This window comes from Choloepus didactylus, chromosome 3 (genome assembly GCF_015220235.1).
Source record: "Choloepus didactylus isolate mChoDid1 chromosome 3, mChoDid1.pri, whole genome shotgun sequence".
In the NCBI taxonomy this organism is placed as follows: Eukaryota; Metazoa; Chordata; class Mammalia; order Pilosa; family Megalonychidae; genus Choloepus; species Choloepus didactylus.
The window spans coordinates 57,681,627-57,698,691 of record NC_051309.1 but is presented as its reverse complement, the minus strand read 5'-3'; the positions used below and the strand labels follow the sequence as shown (position 1 = coordinate 57,698,691).

At 39.8% G+C, this 17,065-nt stretch overlaps 1 protein-coding gene across 2 annotated transcripts in view; it reads right to left on the bottom strand.

The window, feature by feature from the left end:
• The window catches only part of CEP135 (centrosomal protein 135), a 128,175-nt gene extending 123,870 nt beyond the window's left edge, over nt 1–4,305 (bottom strand). For both annotated transcript variants that reach the window (XM_037829857.1, XM_037829856.1), the window contains exons 1-2: nt 4,096–4,305; nt 203–360 (exon numbers count right to left, since the gene is read on the bottom strand). In XM_037829857.1, the coding sequence (XP_037685785.1) occupies nt 203–315 (113 nt within the window). In that variant the 5' untranslated portion in view covers nt 316–360; nt 4,096–4,305. The remainder of the gene's footprint in view (nt 1–202; nt 361–4,095) is intronic.
• Nucleotides 4,306–17,065: the final 12,760 nt, after the last annotated feature.

Here is a 17,065-nt window from a genome sequence, read left to right as displayed (position 1 = left end):
ATAGGGACCCTTTAGAGTTCTGCAATGTGTAGATTCTGAATCGATGACAGGGAGTAGGATCTAAGGGAGACTATATGAGCTTCAGATGATTTAAGGACTTTTCAAAAATCTAACCACTTCTTTACTGACGTATGAAGTTCAATCAGAAACTAGATAAATGGGATTAAGGAACATATATTCAGAACCGTATTTTCATCTTTACCTGAAAAGTTTTTCTACCAAAGGTAAGCATTCCACTGTCAAAGTCTGGTGGTACCCCAACTGATCCAATCTTTTTCTAATATTAACATACTTCCTTTCTGCAGCTGTAGTCATCTTGTCTTCCAAAGCTAGTTTTATTCACTTACAAAAATTAAAGTCCTAAAAGAAAAGAGCGAAATATCATTATATTATTGTAGCTATTATTGTTGTTTCATGATCTGAAGAAAAGATTTCTTTAATATGAAGCAATTTTTTGTTTCTCTTCAGGTAGGCAGTCTTCTGGAACATTTAGATTGATTTAAATCCAATGTTTATGATACTCATGTTGATACATTAAAATAAGTATCTTTTCATAAGCCTAAACATAAAAGCAAAAACAATAAAGCTTCTAGAAGAAACTAAGAAGGTTTTCCAAGCTTGAGGTAGGCAGAAAATCCTGAGAGGCCTCTTTTAAAACCACTAAACATAAAAGAAAAAAATTAATAAATTAGAACTTCATCAAAGTTAAAAAGTCTGCTTGTGAAAATACTCCATTAAGAAAATGAAAAGGCAAACCAGTCTGTGAGAAAATATTCACAATTTATATGGAATATATAAAGAACTCTTATAATGCAATAATAGTAAGACAAACAACCCAATAAGAAAATAGTCTAAAGATTTAAACAGGCACCTTGCAAAAGATATCTGAAACGAGAATAAGCATATAAAAAGATGCTCAACACCATTAATTGTCAGGGAAATACAAATTAAAACCACAAAGAGGTGCAATTTCACACCCACTAGAATGGCTAAAATTAAAAGGACAATACCAAATGTTGACAAAAATATTGAGCAACTGGGATCTTCATGCCCTGCTAACAGGAAGGTAAAATCACTCTGGAAAAAGTCTGGCAGTTTCTCATAAAGTTAAACACACTTCTACCCTTAACCCAGTAATTCTATCCCTAGGTTTCTACCCAAGTAAATGAAAACAAATGTCCATCGAAAGAATTTATGAAAATGTTCATAGCAGCTTTATTCCTAAGATGGAAACAACTAAATATTCATCAACAGAACAGATAAACAAACTATGATTATTTATACAAAATAACAATACTCAGAAATAAAAGGAGCTACTCAGACAGGCCAACAACAGGGATGAATCTTAGAAACATTATTTGACCAAAAGAGGCCAGGCACGAAAGACCGCAGGCTGCATGATTCCATGTTCAAGAACAGGCAAAATTAAACTAAGGAGCTAGAAATTAGAACAGCTTTTGCTGGGGGGTTGGGAGATAGACGGTGAGAGTAGGGGTGGGGGGGTCCTGTGAGGTGGAGAATCAACTGGAATGGTAAACAGGGAACTTTCTAGAGTGATGAACATATATGTTGACTGGGGTAGTAGTTACACAGGGGTGTATACATTTATCAAAACTCTTCAAATTGTACACCTAGGATTTGTACATTTCATATGCAGATTTTACTGCAATTTAAAAAAGGAAATAAGACACAAACACACACACAAGAATCTCTGCACATTTCATCCTTGCCTATTTTATTATTTATGAATATATTCTCTGTCAATCTGCCCTGAAACAGAATTATCCAAAGATCAATGTTTTAGAAACTTTGCTCCTTTCTAACCTTTGCCAACTAAATATAGTCATAGTATTTGCTATGGATTGAATTGTGTCCCCAAAAAAGATAGACTCAAGTCCTAACCTTCAGTCCCATGAATGTGATCCTATTTGGAAATAGGACTTTTGAAGATGTTGTTAGTTAAGATGAAGCCAAACTGGATTAGAGTAGGCTCTGATCCAATATGACTGGTGTCCTTATAAGAGATTAAACTAGCAAAAGAGAGAAAGAGAGAGAGAGAGAGAGAGAGAGAGAGAGAGAGAGAGAGAGAGAGAGAAAATATGGTCATATGATAGAGGCAGAGATTGAGTCATGCCACAAGCCAATGAACATCATGGATTGCCCGCAAGCCACTAGCAGACTTCAGAAGCAGCACGGTCTTGTGGACACCTTGATTTGGGGGCCTTCTGGCCTTGAGAACTGTAAGACAGTAAATTTCTGTTGTTTAAGTCAACTAGTCTGTGGTCCTTTGTTAGAGCAGCCCGGCAAACTAAGACAGTATACATTTTTCTAAACTGTTTAAAAACTTTGTTTTACATTTCTATCATTCTTCACAACTTATAAAATGTGAATATATGTAAAATTTATCCTTACAACTATCCTGTGAGGGAGACAGAGCTGATGTTATCATCCCTACTTAAAGGCTTTTCCCCCAAGAGTAACTTTTCCCAAATCCCATGGCCACAAAGTGGGTGGGACAGCCACTGAAAGCCTTGTCCTCTGAGTACCTGGTCCAGTATTCTGGTTTCCATACCATGTGGCCTCAACCTACCATATCACTTCTAAATTAGCATCTCTCCTATCAAAAGGTTACCCCTTTCTACAAATCTTTCTCCTTGCTCTTGCCAACCTTTTCTTTGGGTGGCTTCCCCACGGGCTTTCTCCATTCCCTTCACAAGAGGGATCTGACTGCTGTGGGGTGTGGCAGAGAGGCTTCAGCAGACAATAGAAATATACACCTGACAAAACAAGAACTAGCAGAGGCTGCAGGACTCAAAACATTTCTCCTCCTTGGGCTACCCAGAGTTAAGTCCTCCTCACATCCTGCTTTGAGAAAGAGAATTAAAAAAAAAAAAAAATCAACCTGGGCCTCAACACACAAGACAGATGAAAATCTTCCCAGGAAGGACAAAAACTTGCATTACGCTCTCCGCACCCATGGGCTGTTAACCCCCATTTCCCTCCCAATCCAAACATTCTGGCTATACTCTTAAGTTTCTAGCAAAACATAAAGTTTAGGTCTTGGGGTCCTGAGCACATACATGTTTACAACTATTCACCTGCTTAACTCTGGGGGTTTGATGTGCAAAAGCCAGCACTTCTTAATTTTACAAAAGCATCCTGCATGCATATATATAAGGGGGTAAAAAAACGTTAACTGAGGTTACCTCTGAGTAGTGAAATGGGGGGTGGGGTTGAGGGACCTGATCACAGTAAACAGTGGTGAAACTGAAAGAATAATCAAACAACACATTAAAAATAACTGAAAATTTGGTGATTTTTTTTTAAACGTTAAAATGTTTGCTCATATTTTCTTTTACCTGCAGAAAAGCTCAATTTTAAAATGACAAGTTAAAACAGTAGAAGCAACTTTCTTGCCGTTTCTGGGCTTAACGGTACCAAAAGTTTCCGAAAAGGACATTTTGTTCATTCCATAGCTCTGATAGTCCTCTGATACTTTAAGAACTGAACACGAATTAAGTTTTTTTAAATTAAAATTGCCGTAATGATAATGCTGGTACTGAAGAAAAGTTCTCATAAAACCACTTTTGTTCCTTCCCTACTGAACTTAAAATAGTAGAGGCTGCCAGGTAGAGGGAGGTGTTCTCAAAGGTGCTGAGCGAAGGCAATCTGCTTACACTTTGGGCATTCTGTTTTGAGCAAGTGTGATTCTTATACTAAGAGGGCACTGTAAATTTTAAGTGAATCAATGAATCAATAGCAAGCCAGTCTGCACAGACGCCCCTGACGGGCTAGGCAGGGAGAAGTCACGGAGTTCAGGCACCCCCAGGTCAATCTCGGGTTTGCTACTTTACTGTCGGGTGTAGAAGGGAAGGAGGTCTGGGAAGCGGGTTCGATGGAGAGCGTTTCCGCGTCTCGCCCTCACGGCCCCTGTCGGCCCCGCTCTGCCACCCCCGGTCCAAGGCACCTCTTCGGCCCCGCTTCCTCCCGTAGCCGCGCGGCCTCCCGCAGCACCCGAGCCGGCCCGCGGAGACCGCCCGGAAGGCACAGCGGCCGCCGCCAGCTCGGCCCACCCATCCCCGAGTCCGGACTCACAGGCCTCTCCGACCGCCGCTCCCTCCGCTTGCGGCCACATCGCCCTCCAGAATCTCTCTTCTCTCGATGGCTCCTTCCGCCCCGGCCCCGGGCCCCGGCACTCGGGCAGTTTGAAAATGGCGCGGACACACGATCACTCCTGGAGCGGAGGAGGCGCCCCCGTTGCCCAGGTAACCGGAGGGGCAGACAGCACCCGGCGCGCGGCGGAGACGCGCTAGACGGCGATGGCGGCGCTGGGCTCCAGAGCCCGGAAACGCAACGGCCGGAGGGCCCGAGGCTATGGCGCCCTCTGGCGGCAGGGCCGCGACAGGCCGTCCCTGAACTTCAACTGCTGCCTGAGGTGGGCTCTCTTCTCAGGAGGACGCGTTGATCGCTTACTGTGTACACGACAAAAAAACTGCTGGCCCAGTCCTAGTTCCTGCAGCGTGTTCGCCCTCCTCTGCAAGGTGAACGCTTATTCACCAGTATTCCTTAGCTTAAATATCACGTTCTGTTTGCAACTTTCCCTGATGACCAGTCAATACAATTGTTGCCCCACACCCGTGCTTTATAACACTCTTGAGTAGGCTCCTATTATAGAACTCGTCTGTGCCACTTTGGATGTTATTATGTCCCCCAAAACGCCATGTTCTTTGATGCAATCTTCTGGGGGCAGACGTATTAGTGTTGATTAGGTTGGAATCTTTGGATTAGGTTGTTTCAATGGAGATGTGACCCACCTAACTGTGGGTAATACCTTTGATTAGATTATTTCCATGGAGGTGTGACCCCATTCATTTAGCCTGGGTCTTGATTAGTTTACCTGAGCCCTATAAGAGCGCAGACAGAAGGAGCTCTGCGCTGCAGCTTAGAGAGTCATTTTGGAGACTGCTGTTGAAAGCAGACTGTTGCTAGCCCAGAGTTTGCCTGGGAGACACTAAGAGAACACCTCCAGATGCCTAGAGAGGAGTGTCCTGGAAGGAAGCCATTTTGAAATGAGAACCCTGGAGCAAGCGGACGCCAACCACATGCCTTCCAAGCTAACAGAGGTTTTCTGGACGTCACTGGCCATCCTTCAACAAAGGTAACCCTATTGTTAATGCCTCTGTTTGGATGCTTTTATCACCTTAGGACTATAAATTTGAAATCACATAAGCCCCCTTTATAAAAGCCAATCCATCTCTGGTATTTTGCTTAATGGCAGCATTAGCAAACTGGAACAGATTTTGGTACCAGAGAAGTGGGGTGCTGCTGAGCTTGCAAATACCAAACATGTTGGAATGGCTTTTTAAATGAATAAGGGGAAGACTCTGGAAGAATTGTGAGGAGCTTGATAGAAAAGGCCTAAATTGTTTTGAAGAGACTGTAGAAATTTGGACTCTAAAGATAATTTCAGATGAGGCCTTGAACAAAAGAAAGCATTATTACAAACTGGAAGGAAGGCGATCCTTGTTTTAAAGTGGCAGAGAATTTGGCAAAATGGAGTCCTGGTGTCAGACGGAAGGCAGAATTTGAAAGCAACAAGCTGGGATACTTAGCTGAGGAGATCTCCTGACTACATGTGGAGGATGTAGTCTGGCTTCTCCTTGCAGCTTAAAGTAAAATGTGACAGGACAGAGATAAGCTGAGAAATGAACTCTTGGGTACAAAGAAACCAGAAACTGATGGTTTGGAAGATTCTGGCTTCCAGAAAGTGAGACCCCAAAGGATGTTGCCCCACATGAGGATTTAGCCAAACATGGAACCCAACTGCCATTACAGTACAAGCCAGGACTGGAGATGGAGTTATCAAGAAAGGATTTGTGGAAAGTTCTATTGTCTGATGGTTTTGACCCCTGTGTGCTTCATGCCAAGCCGACAAATTTTTTGTAAGATCTGTATAGACGGAACCACTGCCATTCTGTATTGGAGGGGTCAGAGAAGGAACAAATTGAAGGAAAAATTCCTTCAAAGACAGAACCATGGAAATTGAGGTCGGGAAACCAGAGGTCTCCGACAGGGAGAGCGGAGTGGCCCATGCACGTGGGAAGGGTGAGTTTGCCCTGGAGGCAAAGGGTGGTCTTCTGCCTAGATGCTCAGGAAGAGTGCTGCCACCCCAGGCCTCAGAGAGGGTAGAATACATTCCTCGGGGATTGGGGAGAGCCTGGCAACCACCCCACTGTTCTGAAGGGGTTGGGTGTGTGCCCCGGAGATGGAAGAGAGTCCCTGGGTGCTGCCCCAATGTTTGAGGAGGGTGGGGCCGAGAAGGTGGTCTCCCCAATGTGTGGATATGTTGGAGCACTTACCCCAACTTTTGGAGAGAAAAAGGCCACCGTGAAGGGCCTTGGAAAGGATTGGACTCCTACTCTTTCAAGCCCCAAGGGTACAACGTCATTCTATAAATGACTCTCAGACTTTGAAATCTAATGGAGTTTGTCCTGTGGGTTTTAGGAACTGTTTTGGTCCCTTAAACTCTGTTTTCCTTACTGTTTCTCCTTATAGCAATGGGAATGTTTATCCTATGACTGTCTCTCTTTTGTATATTGGAAGTACATAACTTGTTCTAAGTTTCACAGGTCCACAGCCAGAGGGGAATTTTACCTTAGGACAGACCTCATCTGTAACCTATTTTGGTAAGATTTGTACTTACCTGTTGTTACTGAAATGATTTTAGTTTCTGTGATATTGTAATGGGATGAATGCATTTTGTATATGGAAAAATCATGTCATTTTGGGATCTGGGGGGTGGGATGTGCCAGTTTGGATGTATTATGTCCCCCAAAATGCCGTGTTCCTTGATGCACAATCTTGTGGGGGCAGATGTATTAGTATTGATTAGGTTGGAATCCTTTGATTGAGTGTTTCCATGGAGATGTGACTCAATCAACTGATTGGATAACTTCCATGGAGGTGTTACCCCACCCATTCAGGGTGGGTCTTAATTGAATCACTGGAGTCCTATAAAAGTGTTCACAGACAGAAGGAGGTGCTACGTCCAAGAGAGACATGTTGAAGGAAGCACAAGAGCTGAGAATGGAGCTGGAACACAACCTGGGATCAGTAGATGCCAGCCATGTGCCTTCCCAGCTAGCAGAGGTTTTCCAGATGCCATTGGCCTTCCTTCGGTGAAGGTATACTTGTGTTGATGACTTCATTTGGACATTTTCATGGCCTTCAAACTGTAACTTTGTAACCAAATAAACCTCCTTTTTAAAGCCAATCCATTTCTGGTATTTTGCATAATGGCATCATTAGCAAACTGGAACATCGTCCCATCAGGATTATAAATATTTGTTTATGTATCTCACCCTACCCACCCCTAACTGTGAATTCCTTGAACCAGAAATCATTTTACTCAGCTATGTTTCTCTAGCACATTCCATGCAATAAACATTTGTGAGTGGAGTTAACGGAAAATAAACTAGTTATCCTGCTCACATATGGAAAATACATGGCCAAGGGCTAAAATTCCATTACCTCCTCCCCCCACCCAAAAACGTTCTAGATGATCAGAGAACAGTTCGGGGCAAATGAAGTGGCACAGATAATGACAAGACTGGGAATGAGAAATGATGTCAGCTTATAAAGGCTCATCAAATTTTAGATTTCAGAGATAGAATTTAATCCAATAAGTAACGTAGAATTATTGAAAGATTTTAAACTGGAAAGTCACATGATGAAATTAGTTTTGGTAAAATCAATCTGGGTAGTAAAAGAATGGAATGGTGCAGAAAATAATGTTAGCTAGGACAAGAGTTAGAAGACTATTGTAATGGTGTGATAAAAGCCTGAGGGAAGATGGGATAAATATTACAAGGAAAGAATGGGCAGGGTGAGTGACAGACCAACCTTTGTAAGTGATGCCATGGAAGAATTCCAGGGAGACATCAAGGTTTTGAACTTCAGAGACTGAAGAATGTGCTGCCGTACAGACACTGAAGTGGTATAATCCGGACCCAGTTTGGAGTGTGCTGGGCAGGAAAAAGCAAGGCTGCTAATGAGAAGTCTGTTTTTCAATATGCTTGAAGTGAAATTACGGAAACGTCCAGGAAGCAGCTGAGTATGCAGGTAACATTAGGAGAAAATGAAGAGATAAATTCAGGTTCCTTTTTTAGGTTCCTCCTCTGTATTTTCAAAGCATATTGTGTATATCTGAACGTTGTTAACTCTACTGTAATCATGGATTGTCCTGTTTTTCCCATTAAATTATAAGCTCCTTAAGATACAAAGAAGATTAATAATGTTCTTTGTGCCCATACACCAAACAGAGTGTCTGGGACTTAATAGAAGATGGGGAAATGATTGGGTTGAATTGAGTTGAGTTGAATTGTATTGAGTTGAATTCAGTTGAATTAAACTGAACTGAATTGAGTTGAACTGAATTGAACCGAATTGAACCAAATGAACCAGGCCTGCTAATACTAAGTCTACAGTATTGCATAGTTGCTTCCCTACTGGTCTCTTTTTGGCCCATAGAAGGGGCTAAAATGTCAATATGACTGCCAGCTCTTTTATTGTTCATTATTTCATACCATTTGCTACTCTGTATTGTAATTGAGTTTTAAATTTATTTAGTAGGATTGTAAATTTAAGTCACACCACATCTCATAAGTAGGGAGAAAATGTAGCCCCTTTATTAAGGAATCCAACCTTCTCCTTGGGTCCCCACCTGCTGGCGAGGAATAAAAATAATTAACTTTTAAATCCCATTTGGTTTAAACTTAGTCTGATGCAGTAATTTATATAGATCCCTTTAGGTAATGTTAGTCTCTCTGGGGTAAAAAATGCAGTCTGTCAAATTTCTCACCCTTTCAGCAACAAGATGGCAATTGGGTTATGAATGCAGGTTAGTGTGGGGTTGCCTGACTTTGTGGTGGGGGAAAACTCATTGTCCCTTGGAGCAGTGTCCTCCACTTCTCCTACCCTTGTCCTCCCAGGTGCTCTCGGCATTGCTGATGTAATCCACGGAATTGGCCCCTCTCTAGCAGCTCTCTCTGACTCAGTCTGCCTCTGCTGGGCTCCTCCTAACACCTCCAAGGGCCGGCTGGGACTCCCATTTACCCAGGCCCATCTACTTGCTTGCACTATAGACCCCCAGACAGATTCTCAGATACTTCTGTGTCACAAGGGTCCCAGATGGAAATTGTAGGTGATTTGAAAGCTAAACCTCATGAGCTCCTCCTGCCTGACCATGCTGCCCCAACTGGGGTTCATATGGGGTGGCCTACAGCAAGGCCTTCTCCCAGAGTCTCAAATGGGAACTGGGGGAGAAAGCCCCCTTTCTGCCCTCAGTGTTTCCCCCAGTCCTAATGCACACTCAGGACACGTGTCTCATTGCTTTGCTCTTCTCGCTCTCTCTCCTTCCCACAATCCCGGGGCTGAAGAGGAATGGGCTCTTAACTCTCCTACTCACACTATCACGTATATTCCTTCTACAGCCCCTGATAGGAGGTGTGTCTTCTCTATACTTTGAGAGAACTCTAGGAGCTAAGTCTTCTGGATTTGTTTTCTAATGGATAGGGGATGAAATGAATAAAAGAATTTGAAAGAATCCTCTCCCAATATGATACCCTGGTTTTTGAGGCTATTTGAGTGGCTACACAAACTTATTTTGAAGATTAGAAGCTGAATATTATTTCTGTCTTCCTCTTTGCATTACATGTAAATTGCTTAGAACAGTGCCTGGCAAGTAGTAAGCAATAAATGTCATCATTCTGGAACAAATCATCATCTCCTTCTGAGACAAATGGGTGCCTTGGACTGACAAGGAAAATATTTCATGTATTAGGAAAAGCAAAAAAGAAAAATCATATCAATCATTTCTAAGATTACATTTTAGCATATTTCAAGGTTGTCAACTAATATATGCTTCAAGAGGAATCCAAATCATATAGAAGTATCAAGTTTACAAAGTGAAAGTCCTGCTTTCTAACAGTCTTCCCTTCCTGGGCCTCTGTTTTACTCTTTTTCCTAAAGATAACCATTGTAAACATTTTGGTTGGATCTTTTTTTCTTTCTACTTTTTACTTGTCCAGCTCCCCTGTTACACTATGAGCTTCTTGAAGTCAGTGATCTTGTCTCCCTAGCCCCACAGGCCATCAATACATGTTTGATGAATGAATAAAAGATTCCATAAATGAATGAATGAATACAATTATCAAATAATATAAAGTAAATTAAATATCTTCAAGAAAAAATGTACTATTATCCAGAGTTATTAAGATGCTACTAATTTTTTCTTTTACCTTTCTTGGTAGGATTACATATGATTAAAAATAGAACAGAGAATAAATTATTAGGCTTTATTTAGTTTTTTTCTTTTTAAATGCTTCTTGTTGTGTTTCAGTTACCTTATACAGAGTGATAGAATGAAAAGATTGGAATTATGACAAGGCATTTCAGCAAAGCTTTTGAGTTTTTATATAAATACCTGATAACATGACAGCAATGCCCAAAGCTTTTATGGCTATTTGATCTTTGATGTGCTATAAAGTATAGCCAATGCAACATTCTGTCTAATGTGCTAAAGTAAATGCAATGCATTAATGATTGATCAATTGGAATTTTCAGTGTTTTAAAGAGTAGCAATATGACTTTTTTTCAATTAAAGAAGATATAATTTTGGCAGTCTGATTAAAATGGGGGAAGAGACATATTGGTTTAGTGAAGAGATTATTGGCATATGAATAAGAAACAGCTTATTCATATGAATAAGAAACAGCACTCAGTTTATGTCTGGTATCCAGGATTAGTGAATGGGGCTCTTCCTCAGGTCATTTTGGAGGATTCTAAACCAATTTCTTGGAAGGTCAGTTGAGGATAGATGCCCTTATTCTCTGTTTGTCCCAAGTGGGCACATACCAAACTTCTCTGCCCTGGTGACTATAGCAGGGAAATACACATGATGAAGTCATTCAGGCCTGAGTTTGAATTGTGATGGTCATTTCTTAGCAGTGTGACCTTGGGAACACGTTTAACCCTTTAAGCACCATATCTTGGGCTTGTTTGGAGAATTCAGCTAGATAATACATTCTGACCACAGTGCTTGGCACTTAGTACTCAAGACTAACTACAAACTACAAGTAATTTAGAAATAAGGGCTCTGTTAACCAATGTGTTTGGGTTGCTACTGGAGGGAGCAGGCCTCTACTTCCTGCCTCCATATCTACATTCACCAGCACCTGTCCTCCCCCATCACAGGCTCACAGATGGAGTGGGGAGGCTCTAGTGGTGGCAACAGTGATGGAAGTCATGGCTGGCAGCTGTAGAAACATGATCTTGAAACCAAAAGTTCCGTGGTGGCTCTTTGACTTCTGGCTCCCCAACCTTCCCTCTGATTCTGTAAGCACATCATTTCACGAATTAAATTCTATCTCCCCCAAAAAAGCAATAAGGCAGATAGTATAATCATTATTACAAAAGTTATAATGGTCAAGTAAGCATACATATATAATTTAATTACACTCTGTGGTACGGCTTCTATTACATAACGATATTAGCTGATTCTTTCCTACATAAATATATATTCAGCTGGGTTTCAGTTGAACACTAAACCATACTTGTACCACTATTGATAGCTGGCAATAGGTCTTTCATAACAGATTTTTATTCTGCTGTAAAAATTATTCTTAAACTGAAAAGAGTCCACAATTCTATCTCTAGTCATTAAACACTATCATATTTGTGAAAACTTCTTCAAACTTCTTGGTCACTTTTTGGAAAAACAATTTTTGTTGTTGTAAGAAATGCTGCATCTGTGATTGAAGTCTCTAACTAGAACTTGATGGAAGAGCTCTTTCTTTTTGAAATACTTAGAATGTCTTTTACTTCCTGCACTGAACTCTCACTGATACACAAGCTCAAGATCATTTCAATAAAATCTTGGCTTTGACAACATTTATCTGGGTTGCCACCCAGCTTCCCTTCTTTTCCTCATAATCAAGCTTCTGAAAAGAGTAAACCTTTCCAATTCTCCCATTTGCACTTAAATCCACCACAATCAGGCTTCCTCTCTGCTACTGAAGCACTGAAATCCCTTGACCAAGGTCAGCAATGAACAACCAAAGCCCAAAATCAGTGGACTCTTTTAGTCCTTGTCTTATTTAATGTCTATTGGACTCTTCTCCATTGGACATTGTTGATTTCTTCTTGAACATTCTCTTTTCTTGGTCCCTGTACACAGTGTCTCCTACCTCTTGTAGGCTACTCTTGGTCAGCTGCCATTGTAAGCTCCTTTTCTTCTCTAATCCAATTAAATATTGGCCTTTCCCTGGGTTCCAACCTCAGAGTTCTCTTCCTATCCAGTGTACTGGGCAAACTAATAGGATTCTGTGAATTCAGCAAATATCTGTGTGGCACTGATTCTGCAACCTCCATCCCTCTTCTGGGCACTCTTCTGGGCTAGTATAGACATGTATGCGCCTTTTGGGGAGAACTGGGACTGTGATGGACACTCCCACCAGGATCAATGATTCTATTGCAATATAGAGTGATAAACAGTTCAATTCATCGCTAAAATAATTTGATACATTTTATCCCCCACCCCTAGCGAAAAGCAATATAATTTTTAAAGCAAAACAACAACAACAACAACAAAAACTGTGGTTCAAAGGCATAGCTAAGAGGCAGGAAATGATTTAAAAGACAAGGAACTCTTTAGATGGGATGTCATTCTAAGATCTACATTTTACTTTGATTACGCAGTATACTTCTCCTATCTTTCTCCTCATATTGGGCACATGCAAAGATTAGAAACCAATCAAATAACACTTCAGAATGTTCACTGAGGCTTTCATATATTAATCCACTAAAATGTTTTAGCTCATTTTTCCTTCCCAAACAAGGTGACATCTTCTGTCCTCTTCTTAGCCCTAAAGTACTTATGGGCACATGGCTTAATAACTAATGTGCTAGTTCATTTAGCTCAAAAGCAATAACTCATTACATCTATTGAATAGTAAAATCAAGTTTACAAAACCATTAATAAAATACTAGTCTTCTAATCTATAATAGAATGTCTGCTACCACAGCTTACCTTTTTAATTTAAAATGGCTACAGCCAGAATACTGATGGTTTAAGGATATTATCAAGAAAGTGAAAAGACAACCTACAGAATGGGAGAAAACAGTTGCAACCCATATATTGGATAAGTGCTTACTATTTAGACTTAAAAAGAATTTTTACTGTGCAACAACTAAAAGATCAAGAGCCCATTTAAAAATAGGCAAAGGATTTGATAAGACATTTATCCAAAGAAGATATACAAATGGCCAATAAGCATATGAAAAGATGCTCAACTTCATTAGCCATTAGGGAAATACAAATCAAAACCATAATGAGATACTGCTTTATACCCATAAAGTTGGCTATTATTTGAAAAATGGAAAATGACAAGTGTTGGAGAGGGTGCATAGAAATTGAAATTCTAGTGTATTGTTGATGGGAATGTAAAATCCTGCGGCCACTGTGAGTACAGACTTATCATATGACCTGGCAATTCCACTTCAAGGTACACACCCAAAGAAAGTGAAAGCAGGGTTTCAAACAGATACTTGTACATCAGTGCAGATAGTAGCATTACTCACAACAGCCCAAAAGTGGAAACAACAAATGAATGGATAAACAAAATGTGGTACATATACACAATGGAATATTATTCTACCATAAGAAAGAGTGAAATGAATTAGACTTAACAGACATATATAGATCGTTACATCCCGAAGTACCAGGATATACATTCTTCTCTAGTGCCCATGGAATGTTTGCCAGGATAGGTCATATGCTGGGACACAAAAAAAGTCTTAATAAATTTAAAAAGATTGAAATTATTCAAAGCACATTCTCTGACCACAATAGAATGCAATTAGAAATCAAGACCCACCAAAGAACCAGATGTTTCACAAATATATGGAGGTTTAACAACACACTCCTAAACAACTAGTGGGTCAAAGAAGAAATTGGAAGAGAAACTTTTAAATATCTAAAGATGAACATGAGAACACAACATATCAAAACCTGTGGGATGCAGTGAAGGCAGTGCTGAGAGGGAAGTTTATAGCTCTAAATGCATATATCAAAAAACAAGGAAGAGCTAAAACTAAAGACCGAACTGAACAGCTGAAGAGGCTGGAGAATGATCCACAAACTAACCCTAAAGTAAGTAGATGAAAAGAAATAACAAAGATTAAAGCAGAAATACATGAGCTGGAGAAAAAAAAAAAAACAATAGAATAAATAAAACCAAAAATTAGTTCTTTGAGAAGATGAACAAAACTGACAGACCCTTAGCTAGACTGACAAAATAAAAAAGAGAGAAGAACCAAATAAACAGAATCAGAAATGAGAAGGGGACAATTACTGCAGATCCCAAAGAAATAAAAAGACTCATAAGAGGATACTGTGAACAACAGTAAGCCAACAAGCTAGATAATTTAGAAGAAATGGACAATTTCCTGGAAATACATGAACAACCTAGACCGACCCAAGAAGAAACAGAAGACTTCAACAAACCAATCACAAGTAAACAGATCCAATCAGTCATCAAAAATCTACCTACAAATAAAAGCCTAAGGCCTGGTGGCTTCACAAACTTTCCAAAAAGAATTGATACCATTCTTGCTCAAACTCTTTCAAAAAACAGAAAAAAGGAACATTACCTAACTCATTTTATGAAGCTAATACCACTCTGATACCAAAACCAGATAAAGACATTACAAAAAAGGAAAACTATAGGTCAATCTCCCTAATGAATATAGATGCAAAAATCCTAAACAAAATACTTGCAAATCAAATCCAAAGGCACATTAAAAGAATTATACACCACGACCAAGTGGGGTTCATTTCTGGCATGCAAGGATGGTTCAACATAAGAAAATCAATTAATGTATTTCAACACATTAACAAATCAAAAGGGAAAAATCAAATGGTCATCTCAATAGATGTTGAAAAAGCATTTGACAAAATTCAACATCCCTTTTTGATGAAAACACTTCAAAAGGTAGGAATTGAAGAAACTTTATTCAATATGATAAAGGGCATATATGAAAAACCAACAGCTAGCATAATACTCAATGGTGAGAGACTTAAAGCCTTTCCTCTAAGATCAGGAATGAGACAAGGATGCCCACTGCCACCTCTATTCAACATTGTGCTAGAAGTTCTAGCCAGAGTACCTTGCCAAGACAATGTTATAAAAGGTATCCAAATTGGAAAGGAAGAAGTAAAACTGTCATTTGCAGATGATATGATCTTATATTGAAAAATCCTGAGAATTTGACCACAATTGAGCTAATAAACAAATTCAGCAGAGTGGCGGGATATAAGATTAATGCACATAAGTTGGTTATGTTCCTATACACTAGTAATAAACTAACTGAAGAGGCAATCCAAAAAAAAATTCCATTCACAACAGTAACTAAAAAAATCAAGTACCTAGGAATAAACTTAACCAAGAATGTAAAAGACCTCTACAGAGAAAACTACAAAATTTTACTAAAAGGAAAGGACCTAAATATGTAGAAAAATATTCCATGCTCATGGCTAGGAAGATTAAACATTGTTAAGATGTCAATTCTACCCAAACTGATCTACAGATTCAATGCAATTGCAATCAAAATTCCAACAACCTACTTTGCAGACTTGGAAAAGCTAGTCATCAAATTTATTTGGAAGGGAAAGGGGCCTCGAATTACCAAAGCATCCTAAAAAAGAAGTACAAAGTGGGAGGACTTAGACTTCCAGACTTTGAAGCCTACTATAAACTACATGGTCAAAACTGCATGGTACTGGCATAAAGATAGACATATTGATCAATGGAATACAATTGAGAGATAGGAAATAGACCCGCAGATATATGGTAGACTGATTTTTGATATGGCCCCCAAATCCACTGAACAGGGACAGAACAGTTTCTTCAACACATGGGGCTGGAAGAACTGGATAGCCATATTCAAAAGAATGAAAGAAGATCCCTACATCACACTCTATACAAAAATTCACTCAAAGTGGGTCAAATACCTCAACATAAGAGACAGTACCATTAAAACTCCTAGAAGATAGTGTAGGGAAGCATTTTCAAGATCTAGTATTAGGAGGTCGCTTCTTAGACCTTACACCCAAAGCACAAGCAACAAAAGGAAAAAATAGATAAATGGGAACTCCTCAAAATCGAAAGCTTCCGTACCTCAAAGGAATTTGTCAAAAAGGTGAAGAGGCAGCCAACTCAAAGGGAGAAAATATTTGGAAACCATGTATCTGATAAGAGACTAATGTCTTGCGTATATAAAGAAATCCTACAACTCAATGACAATAGTACAAACAGCCCAATTATAAAATGAGCAAAAGATATGAAAAGACATTTCTCCAAAGACGAAATACTAATGGCTAAAAAACACATGAAAAATGTTCATCTTCAAGAATTATTAGGGAGATGCAAATTTTGACCACAATGAGATACCATCTCACACCAATAAGAATGGCTGCCATCAAACAAACAGGAAACTACAAATATTGGAGAGGATGTGGACAAATTGGAACTCTTACTCATTGCTGGTGGGACTGTATAATGATACAGCCACTCTGGGAGACAGTTTGGCAGTTTCTCAGAAAACTAGATATTGAATTACCCTATGATCCAGCAATTCCACTTCTCGGTATATACCCAGAAGATATGAAAGCAGTGACACAAACAGACATTTGTACACCGATGTTCATAGCAGCATTGTTCACAATTGCCAAGAGATGGAAACAATCCAAGTGTCCTTCAGCAGACGAGTGGATAAACAAACTGTGGTATATATACACGATGGAATACTATGCAGCAGTGAGAAGCAACAAGGTCCTGAAACGTACGGCAACATCGATGAACCTTGAAGATACAATTCTGAGTGAAATAAGTCAGACACAAGAGGAGAGATAGTGTATGTTACCACTTCTATGAACTATCTGAACAATGTAAAATCAGTGTCTTATGAGGTAAAATATTGGAGACCTAGTGATAGACAGTAGCTGATG